We start from the raw sequence: 11505 nt of genomic DNA, 5'->3' as shown, positions 1-11505 counted from the left end.
GTCCCTGTCCCAATCCCAGCCTCAGCTTCAGCCTCCGTTCCAAGCTTAGACCCTTTAGCAGCTGCATCTCCATTCCAGAACCAAAACCCCATGTTATTCTCGGTCTCAGCTACAGCCTCTGTCCCTCCCCCAACTCCAGCCCCAGCCTCAGCTCCAAGCCTAGACCCTTGAGTAGGGCCATCTCCATTCCAGGGCCAAAACCCCATTCCAGCTTCAGCCCCCGCCCCTGCCTCAACTCTAGCCCCTGCCTCAGCTCTAGCTTCAGAATCAGTTGTAGCTGCTGCCCCAGCCTCAGCCCCAGTCTCCACTCGCACCTCAGCCTCAACCTTGGTCTCAGCTTCAGCCTCAGCCTGAGCTTCAGCTCTACTCTTAGATTCAGGATCAACTTCAGCCTCAGCTTCACCCCCATCACAGGTGCCCGTCAAAGCTGCCTCTTCAGATCTGGTCCAGGATTCACTACTGGCCTTCTTTTCATCCCCTAAGCCAGAACTAATGGTGGTTTCTTCCCTAGTCCCTGATGTGGATTCAGCACTGGCCTCATCTTTCATCTCAGCTACAGGCAAAATAGTTGCCTCTTCCGTCCAGCACCAAGACCCTATAAAGGCCTCACTGCCAGGCCCAAACCAAAATCCTTCATTAGCCTCCACCTCAGCACTGACAAGGAATCGTCCACTGGCCTGATCCTCAGACCTAATCCAGGACCCTCCACTAGCCTGGTCTTGAGAATCTAGCCTAGATCCTCCACTGGCTTCATTACTAGCCCTAGACCCAGGCCAGGGTTCTCCACTAGTCTGGTCCCCAGTACCAGCCCAGGAGCCTCCTCCACATGTCTGATCTTCAAATCCAGGTTTAGTACAGCCACCAGTCTGATCCACAGTCCCAATCCAAGATCCTCCACTGACCTGACTCCCCATGCCAGGCCAGGACGTGCCACCAGACAGATCAGTTCTAGACCCTCCAATAACATGACCACCAGCACCAGCCCAGGACACTCCTCCACTAGACTGATCCTCAGGCACAGCTGGCCTGGACCCTCCAGTGGTCTGGTCCCCAGCACCAGCCCAGAATCCTCCTCCAATGGCCTGATCCTCAAATCCAGGTTTGGAACAACCACCAACTTGATCACCAGTCCAGGACACTGCACTGACCTGAGTCCCAGGGCCAAGCCAGGCCCCACCACTAGACTGGTTCATGTGCACTGGCTTTGGCCCTCCAACATCCTGACCACTGACCCCAACCCAAGGGCCTCCTCCAATAGTCTGAGCCCCAGTGTAAGTACAGTACCATCCACTGGTCTGATCTCCAGTGCCAGGCCAAGACTCTCCATTCGACTGGTCCCTGGGACCCATCCTAGATTCTCCACCAGTCTGGTCCCCAGAACCAGTCCAGCATCCTCCTCCACTAGCCTGAACCACTCCACTAGCAGCCAGTTCTCCAGAGACAGGCTGAGACTCTCCATTGGCCTGGTCCAAAGGCCCAACCAAGAACCCTCCAGTGAGTTGGTCTCCAGAATCTGCCCAGGATCTTCCAGCAGACTGATCCTCAGACACTGACTTGGAACCTCCACTAGGCTGGCCAATAGTGCCAGCCCAAGACCCTTCATCACTGGCCTGATTCTCAAAACCAGCTTTGGCTGCACCACCTGACTGATCACCAGTCCCAGTCCAAGATCTTTCCCCAGCCAGATTCCTAGTGCCAGCCCATGATCCACTATTGGACTGGTCTGCAGACCCTGAGGTAGATCCTCCACCAGCCTGGTCCCCAGTTCCAGGCCAGGATGTACCACCAGCTGGATCTACAGTTCCAAGCCTGGATGCTGCACTGGCTTGGTCTACAGTCTCAGTCCAAGACCTTCCACTGGACTGATCCTCAGATCCCAACCTGGACTCTCCACCAGTCTGGACACCAGCTACAACCCAAGACCCCTTTTCACTGGCCTGATCTTCAAACCTTGGCTTAACCTCACCACCAACCTGATCACTAGTTCCTGTCCAGGACACTGCATTGGTCTGGTCTACAGCCCCAGTCCAGTATCCAATACTAACTATATTGCCAGGTCCAGCCCAAGACACTGCACCAGTCTGGTTCTCTGCCACAGTCCAGGTCCCAGTAGCCTGGTCCACAACCCAGGACACTCCACTGGCCTGGACTGCAGGCCATGATCCATCAGTAACCTGACTCACAGCCCAGGGCCCAGCAATGGCCTGGTTTCCAGAGACAACCCAAGAACCTGCACTGATCTGGTTCTCGGCCCCAGTCCAAGAACCTCCACTGGCTTTGTCTGCTGCAACCCAGGTCCCATCACTAGTCTGAGCTCCTGCCCAGATTGCTCCACTGGCCTGGTCACCAGCACCTACCCAGGACCCAAGAGCAACCTCATTCTCAGTCCTAGCCCCAGTCCAGGACTTAATGCTATTTTCATCACAAGCCACAGCCCAGGAGCTAACAATGCCAGCCTTGTCATTAGCTGCCCCATTCCAGGGCCCAATACTGGCTCCACTCTCGTCCTCAGTCCAGGATACACTATTCTCCCAGTCTCCATCTATAGTCTGAAACCTAAATTTGATCCACCTTTCAGCAGCAATCCAGTCCTCAACACCAATCCCATTCCAGTAATAATCATGAACATTAGGCTGAGCACCTGCCACAGTCACCATTTCAGAAGTGGGCACAGCCCCTACCATGGGCTTTGCGTAGACCCTATTGTCTGCAGTGACTTCTACCTGTGAACTGGACAAACCTTTATCCCTTGCCCCAAGCAAGGCTTCATTCTGAGAACTGACCACGGCCTGGGGCTGAGCAGAGCTCCTTGTCCCTGTTCTTGCTCCTGATTTAGTACCAGCATTGGACCTAATCTTGTTCCTGGCACCAAGCAAGGCTTCATTCTGGGAACTGACCACAGCCTGGGACTGGGCAGAGCCCCTCGCACCTACCCCAGCCTCTGCCTTAGGCGCAGCGTTGGAACTGCCCCTGACCTTATTTCTGGCACCAAGCAAGGCCTCAGCCTGGGAAGAAGCCAAAGCCAGTATTGTACTTGCCCCAGACTCTGCCTTAGGCACAGAATTGGAGTTACCCCTGACCTTATTTCTGGCACCAAGCAAGGCCTCAGCCTGGGGCTGAATAGAGTCTGTTGTACCTGCCCCAGCTTCTGCCTTTGGCACAGCATTGGCATTACCCTTGACCTTATTCTTGGAACCAGGTAAGGTCTCACCCTGGGAATTTGCCACAGTCTTCGCATGGGCAGAGCCCATTGTACCTGCCCCAGCATCTGGTTTAGACACAGCACTAGAATTGCCCTTGACCTTAGTCTTGGTACCCGTCGAGGCAGTAGTACCCTGGGAAACGGCCACAGACTGGGGACAGGCACCCACCCCAGCCTCTGCCTTAGGCACAACATTGGGATTGCTCTTAACTTTATTCTTGGCACCAGGTAAGGCCTCACTGTGGGAACTGGCTACAGTCTGGGACTGGGCAGAACCCGTCGTATCTGGCCCAGCCCCTGCTTTAGGCACCGAATTCCGATTACCCTTGGCCTTATTCTTGGCTCCAGGTGTGGTCTCACCCTGGGAACTGGTCACATTAGTCTGGGCAGAGCTTGTTGTAGCTGTCCCGGCCTCTGTCTTAGGCATAGGATTGGGATTGCCCTTGACCTTATTCTTAGTACCAGGCAAGGCCTCATTCTGGCAATTGACCACAGGCTGTGGCTGACCACAGGCTTTCTGGTCTGCCTTTGCCCCTGCTTTAGAAACGGCATTACAGTCACTTTTGCTATCAACCTTGGAATCAGACAAGGCCTCAGCTTGAGTTTTGGTCCCAGCCTGAGGCTGTGCACAAGTTTTTGTGTCTGTCCCAGCCGCTGCCTTACACTTGGCTTTGGCTTTACCTCTAGCCTTACCTTTCGTGTTAGGTAAGGTTTCACCCTGGCTCTGGGCTGTAGCCTGAGCTCCTTCCTTAGATGTGGGATTGGCATTGTCCTTAGCCTTGATTTTGCCATCTGGCAAGTCATCACCCTGGACATTGGCCACAGGCTCAGTCTGGGTACAGGAAGCCATGTCTACACCAGCCTCTGCCTTAGCCGTGACGTGGTTATCACTTCGGTTTTTATCCCCAGTATCAGGTAAGGCATCAGTCTGCACATTGGTTTTGGTGTTTGCCTTGGCCCCTGCTTTAGCCATGGCACCGGCATTACCTTTACCCTTAACTTTGGCATCAGGCATGGCTTCAGTCTGATCACTGGTTACAACTTGAGGCTGGGTATCCGTGATGTCAGCATCGGTCACTGCCTTCACATTGGCATCTTTCCCACCATCCATCATGGCACCAGATGTTGCCTCAGTCTCTAGCTTGACCACAGTCTCAGGTTGTATTATACAAGTTCTTACATCTGCCTCTGTTTCACACGTGTCCTTTGCATTGTCCCAAGCATCATTCTTTGCCCCTGGCACAGCTTCAGCCTTTGTATCTATCCCAGACCCTGCCTGAGACATGGTTTTGAGATCCTCCTTGTCAGCCTCAACACCACCCTGAGACTGTGCATAGGATTTCATGTCCACTCCAGCCACCATGACAGACATATCATTAGGATTCTCCTTAGTTTCAACTGTGGCATCAAGCCTAGCCTCAGCTTGAGTCCTAGTCACACTCACAGTCTCTTCCAGTGGTCTTATCGTGGCTTCAGCCACAATTCCAGTCTCATTCATGGTTCCAATCTTGACTACTTCCTTGGTCACTGCCAAGACCTCACTCTGCATCACTGTGACTCTGTTAACCTCTGTCTCTTTTTCAGCCAATGTACGAGCTTCTGCTTTGGTCTGGGTCATTGCTTCTTTCTTGACCTCTGCCCTGCCAGCCATTGCCCAAGCTTTAGCTTTGGTCTGAGTCACTGCCTCTTTCTTGCCTACTGCCTCAGCCTCAGCCTCAGTTTGTGTAACTGCCTCTTTCATGGTTACTTCCTTGGCTTGGGATGTGGATTCAGTCAAAGTCACTGCCTCTGTCATGATCATTGTTTCCACCAATGAACTGGTCTCGGATTGGGTCTCTATCTCTTCCTCAAGCATTGTCTTGGCCTGACAGTTGTCACTGGGTCTAACTAGAACGGGGACCTTGGAGTCTACTTCAGCCACAGGCTCACCTCCTTCTCCAGTTTCTGGTTCAGTCTTGACTCTAGTCCCAGCCTCTCTTCCAGCCATGGCTTCACTTGTGGCCAAGGTCTGGTTCTGTTCCCCAACCACAGTCTCCGTCTCGATTCTGGACCCATTTCTGGCAAGTCCGCTCACACTCTGAGTTCTTCCCTTGGTTAATCTGTAAATGCAGTAGCAGGTACCAGCCCAGATCACCAGTCCTGCAGTCGCCCAGCCCACATCCTGTACACGGCCCATGTAATCACCCCTGCTGAAGGCACGGACAATATATAGGAGGGCTCACTCGGGCTAGGAAAGAGGATGGTGTGTCTGGGCAATGGTGTTTAACCACTTAAAGGCCAGCAGAGCTGCCCCTGGAAGTAGACCTAGAAGTGGAAGAAGGAAATGAATTTAACCGTCTCTTCTAACTCTCCGGCATTATTCAAATAGATACAAACAGGAACCGGAAAAGGTAGGAACAATGAGTTTGTTAGAAGAGGATGATTGGCAAATTTTCACCCCTTATTTCATTCCTTCCTATCCTCCCCAGTGCCCAGCTATTTTCATATGCCAAATGGATTGTGTTGAGGATGGCAGGGGGGCTGAGAACAAATGGACGAGGAACAGAAACTCTCAGAACTAGCTTTGTAAGGGATCTCCTACGGTTACCATTATTACAGGTCCCCACTCATACAAACCTGGAATAAACGAAGTTCCCGTTTATGTCCTTCTTTTGCTTGGTGAAGCACTCTTAAAGTACATAGAGTCATGAGGGCTTTAGACCTAGAAAAATGCAGACAAAGGGGGAGACAGAGAGGAGTTTGTTCTTGATAGAGCAGTCCTGTTATCAGCAATTTATTCTCTCAATTCATCCAATTTCCTTAGGTGCTATAACACTCTTTTCCATATACCAGAAACAAGGTAAAGGTTTGTCATAAATATCAGGAATAGTTTAGAAAGAAATGGGAATAAGAAGCCCCTCCTGACTGTCCCTTATGGAATGCACACTGGTCTTCACTAACTCACATTAGAGACATACCAGACAGTTCCCTCCCTCTTACCAGTTATTCTGATCAGAGATAATTTCCTCTTTGCTTCCTAGCTTCCAAGAATCTCAGACTCCGAAGCAGACATGCAGGAGGGTCTATAAGCACATAGATAAACAGGAGATAATGGGGACTGTGCCCTTAGCAGAACAGGCAAACACCCCGATTCTTGCTTCCAATGTTTGCATTGCCAGAATCCTGATCCATTTTAACACTGTATTCCTATCTTATGATCCCATCGCCAGCCTTCTTTGTCACAGCCCAGTCCACCCTCGCTCAGACATTCCCACTGTTTCCTGCACTGAAATTGACAGGTTGTATGGCAGCATTGTGCACATCGGCCGTGGATAGATAGCCAAGGCACAAGTACCATCCACTGGAGTCCTTTCAAGCTCAACCCACCCTCTTTTGTCATCCCCAGCCACTACCCACCTTCATACCAACCTCTACAGTTCCAAAACAGTCTCCCCTCTTTCCCGTGCTTCCAGGGGTAAAAAGCCCTACTTCAAACATTAGAAGCCCTGGGAACAAAGAAAAAGGAGAGGGTGAGTGCTGAATGCTTGTGATAGCCTAGCACCAAACATCTGTGGTCCTCAGCCCTGCCTTTCAAGATGAAGAGACAGTCATAACCTAGGGCTTCACCTACACTGAAATGGGTAAAACAGGGGGTGTGGGGGGGAAAGGAAAAGTAAAAAGGGAGAAAGAGAAAATTTATTTTTAAACCACCTGTAGGATTCTAGGTCTTTCCTCAAAAGTCCACCATTTCCTTTATCAAGATGGCCAGGTAGACATGACTGTCTGGAAACTGGAGGATGGCGGAAGAGATGGAGGCCCGAGATCCCATGATTCTTCAATCAGAGCCTGCCATCTGCTTCCCCTGAAAGCCATGTCTAGGAGTCTCAGCACAAGATACAAGGTATGGAGGAGGGCTTTCGCTTCTGCAAAATCATTATCCCATCCCCCAAAGGCTAGATCAAACAATAGTATCGTTTTTTTACGCAATAATTTGCATTTTTCAATATCATCTGACATAAATCAAAATAATCTATAATAAAGTTTTGTCTTTGTTGGTGTTCACCATAGGATTTAAGTGAAAAGTCGGAAGCCTGGTAAGGAAACAAAGCTTAGGTAAAGTTCCTAGGTTAGCCCCACCCCACATCCTAATTATATATAAATACATAGATACAAATATATATACATCCACAAATATATATATATATATACGTACACACAAATATAACAGTGCCTACGTGGCTGCATAGAATCCATACAGAATTGCAACGGTTCGGTATTGGTACTCACACTAACCTCCATAGATCCTCTCCAGCTCTCTTGTCTGTCTCCGTTTTTCCCTCGCCTCACCACAAACAGAGCCACATCGAACTATTGTCCAAAAGGAGAGAGTAAAGGCACTGAATGCTTCTGCCAGCACCAAGGCCACACATCCCAACACTCTCCTTTATGGAATCCGGTTGTCAAAGGTCCCTCCCCTCCTTCTGAGACACCACCCCTACGGAGCCCGCCGTCCAGGCACTAAGGCCCACCATTTTCTCAGCAAATGCCACGGTGGCGCGCGTCCCTCCTCTGAAAGGAGCAGGAAGACCGCGGACGTGTGCGGACGCCCATTGATGGAGTTAATTAAAGAGGATGGACATTTCCCTCTGTATTTCCCTCTAGAGACTCTTCCTACCAGCGGCCCTGTCAAAGCACAAGGTTCCCCAGCACAGATTCAGCTAGGGGCTGGGGGGGACGCGGGAGAATCGGAGGGGAAGGCTCCTTGAACTTGATCCAGCATGGACATCCCCCTCCCCAATCCATCTCCATTGCGCTGCCGGATCAAGAGGCTGCGGCTAGCGGGGCCGTGGCGCAGCTGCCCGGGGGCCCTTACCTGTTCTGCTCGCCCCGGGCCCGATGCCAGCCCGCCGCGCGCAGGGCAGCGGGGAGTTGGTGGCCAGACGAGAGTGACGACTGCACCCAAGGCTGCGTCGCTCTGCAGCTCCGGGTCACGTGGGGGCCCCGCGTCATCGCTCGCCCTCCTCCTCACAACCCCCCACTGGTCGGAAGGCAGTCAACAGGACCCCCTTCTGTACGCACAGGCAACCCCCTCCTCCCGTCCGTGCGCAAAGCCCTAGCGCGCCCCGCCCTGTCACTCATCTCTGCGCTCTCCAATCTGAGAGCCCACAAGTGTCATCACCATCTAGCGGTTGGAGTTTACCGGTCCCTGGTTACTAGGAAGGGTCTGTACCCCCACCCACTCCCAGGCCTCGACTGTAGCCTTTTCTGCATCTTTGAAGAATCCTTTCTTTTCCTCTTAGGCTACAATACTAACGCTCCCCACTGGCTCTCTATACAACCTGCCTTCCCTTAGCAACAATTCCACCATCAAATCGGCTAGAGAAAGAGGAAAAACACGCAATCAAAGCCTTCACTTTCTTTGTCTGTATTCCCTTTTCTCTTAACATCATTTTCTCCCCAGTAAGGGGAAAAATGCAGTAAAGACATTTTCAAAAAAAAAGAAAGAAAGAAAGAAAAAGAAAAAAAGAAGACATTTTCATTTGCCATGAAAATGTCCAGGTTGTAAAAATTTTAAAGACTCGTTCGCTTACACGATTTTATGACACTTAAAAAAAAACAAAAAACAAAAACGTTTTCTAGCTACTATAAACTGCCCCTGAGCACTGAAAACAGATATAATTGCTGACATTTTAAATACATTTTTTTTCCCCAAACAAAGCCAGCTCGTTTTTTTAATGCAATCGACAAGTTGATCTTTGGCAAGACATTCAGATTTGAAAACTTGATAGTTTTACAGAAATAATTGAAAGCCTGTGAGGATTCGGCTGTACTTACCTTTGCCTACCAGGTGTCCGAGTACTTCTTCACAGGAGGCTCTGAATAGTTTAATTAAGACCAAACCGAAATGAACCCAGTACTTTACAACAAGTGACTTCAAAGGTTAGTATCCAAAGGCGTGCTCTTTTGTTTGTTTGTTATTTTGTATGGATTTTTACATCAATCTCACCACACCCACAAAAGGAGCAACTGCTACCACATAGAAAGAAAGGAGACTTAACAGGTGGGATTTTTCATCCTATCATGGCATGGGTGACGTCTCCCTAGGTTCTGCCATTTCTGTTCTGTCTGTTACCTTGTGGTGGCGAGCACTGAGCATTTTTCAGCAGCAATGGGCATGTTGGAACAGCACGGCCATGAGTGATCTCTTAGAAACCCTTAGAAATGGAAGAACAAGGTCCAGGATTCCAAGCGGCCCCCAGAAGAAATGCCTTTTTACTCCCTGCCTTCCTTAATAACTTTAGTGCCACCACCCTCACAAAACCCAGAATTCAGGAACAAAAATATGCAGAAGAGTCCCCAGGCACCCACCTGTTTCCACTGGGGAATCATACTCCAAATATAAACTGTCCAGGCAGCGTCCTTCTTAGAATGTTGAAACATGACACCCCAGCTTGAGGCCCTCCCTGGTGAGGGGCCCTGTGTGAAGGAGGTCCTTTCAGGAGGTGAGCCAGGAAACCCATAATGCTTGAAAACACTACTAATGGACTTTCAGAATTCAAAATGTCCTTTCTCTACTAAAGAAAAGAATTCATCGATTGATTAACATAAAAATTTAAATCTGTGTTCATCCTTCAAAAGAAACATAAGCTTTGGATGCCAGAGACCTGATTGTAATTTAAATATCTGTACGGATTATTAATAAAATAACAAATAGGAAAAAAAGTGCCAAAGATATAAACAGATGTATTCACAAAGGAGAAACAAAAGAGCCAAATATCCAATATACATATAAAAAGGCTTGATTTTAAAAACATGCAAATCAAAACAACTGTGTTTTAGCTATGACATCAAAGTTTATAAATTCAATAATATTATTGACTATTTTGTGGGAATATGGAGATGCCTATACTCTGTTGGAGATGGCTATTTTAATTTAATCTTTTTATTAAGGGTAACTGGGCAAAATCTATTAAACAATAAGTATAACAGCCTACAGTTCTTTCCTGTGATAATTCTATTCTTTGATATTTAGTTAAACATACCCTTAGAGAATGACATAGATATATACTGCCACACCCAACTATGATATTTTTTGCACTACTATTAAAGAAAGGGTTTTTAAATGTTGTAACAGGCTAGAGAGATGGCTCAGCAGTTGAGAGCACTTACTGCTCTCCCAGAGGTCCTCAGTTTGGTTTCCAGCACCCACATCATGTGGCTCACAGGTCCAGGAGACTCGCTGCCTTGCCCCTGGCTTCTGAGGTCATGCATACACACATGGCACGCCTCCACATAGACACATACAAGTTTAAAAATTATTAGGGGCTGGAAAGAAGGCTCAATGATTAAGAGCATTAGCTGCTCTTCCAGAGGTCCTGAGTTCAATTCCCAGACCCTACATAGCAGGTTATAACTGTCAGTAACTCCAGTTCTTGGGGCTCTGACACCCTTACACAGATGTATGTATATACAGGCAAAATACCAGTCAATTCTCATAAAAATAAATAAGGGTTTTTTATAAAAAAAAAAAGTATCAGGGGAGAGATTGAAAACTTTTGATAGATTTTTACATTGTGAGTGATTTTTTTAAAAAGAGTTGCCTGGTCTACAGAGTGCGTTCCAGACAGCCAGGGGCTCTACAGAGAAACCCTGTCTCGGGGACGGAGGTGGGGGGTGGAGGGAAGAGTTAAGTCTCGTATCTTGAGAGGACGAATGGACTAATTCTATTATTTACTGTTTATTTTCTGTAAGTACACGTAAATAATTTTCCCTTACTTGTTTTCTCTTGAGACAGGATCTTACTCTTTAGGCCAGGCTAAGCACAAACTCACCAATCCTCCTGCCTCAGCCCTCCAAATGTTGGAATTACAGGTTGTACTACCATTCCTAGCTCTATTTTCTCTTTTAGACAAGCTCCTACTATGTATGTCAAGGTAGCCTCAAATTCATGACTCCTCTGCCTCAACTTCCTGATCTGGATTTACAGGCATCATCCTCAGTCCACATTTAATATCTACTGTCCTGACCGTCACTTCATATGCTAACTGACCACTTACATTTCCTGTCTGAAAATGCTACTCATATCCTTCTATGTTCAACCACATCTCCTCAGCATCATTCACAAAAGTAGCTCATTATTCCCCCAACTAACTTACAAAGATGATGCATCACATGTGAAATCATCATTTGTGGTCAGATTTGTTTCACTGGAATTTGTGTTTCACTGATATATGTATTTCTTCCTACCTTATAAGTGGTGTAGATTCCTAGCAAGTTTGGGTATCTGGAAGGGAAAAATCCTCAAATGTTCTGCTTTTTTTTTT

General features: G+C 48.4%; 1 protein-coding gene across 10 annotated transcripts in view; it reads right to left on the bottom strand.

Moving 5' to 3' along the window:
- The window catches only part of Armcx4 (armadillo repeat containing X-linked 4), an 11203-nt gene extending 1970 nt beyond the window's left edge, over positions 1-9233 (bottom strand). The window contains exons 1-6 of one of the 10 annotated variants that reach the window (XM_031367684.1): positions 9017-9233; positions 7469-7549; positions 6599-6687; positions 6182-6264; positions 5819-5903; positions 1-5506 (exon numbers count right to left, since the gene is read on the bottom strand). The exon at positions 1-5506 is cut by the window's left edge and continues 1970 nt beyond it. In XM_031367684.1, coding sequence (XP_031223544.1) covers positions 1-5378 — 5378 coding nt within the window. In that variant the 5' untranslated portion in view covers positions 5379-5506; positions 5819-5903; positions 6182-6264; ... (1 more) ...; positions 7469-7549; positions 9017-9233. Of the gene's footprint in view, positions 5507-5818; positions 5904-6181; positions 6265-6598; positions 6688-7468; positions 7550-8054; positions 8412-9016 lie in introns of those variants that run through there. The other 9 variants (XM_031367666.1, XM_031367646.1, XM_031367674.1 and 6 more) reach the window with 9 other exon arrangements.
- Between the last annotated feature and the right edge of the window lie 2272 nt (positions 9234-11505).

The sequence above is a fragment of the Mastomys coucha genome, chromosome X (assembly GCF_008632895.1).
Source record: "Mastomys coucha isolate ucsf_1 chromosome X, UCSF_Mcou_1, whole genome shotgun sequence".
Classification (NCBI taxonomy): domain Eukaryota; kingdom Metazoa; phylum Chordata; class Mammalia; order Rodentia; family Muridae; genus Mastomys; species Mastomys coucha.
The sequence above is the reverse complement of the archived record's forward strand: the minus strand, read 5'-3'. Positions and strand labels throughout refer to the sequence as shown.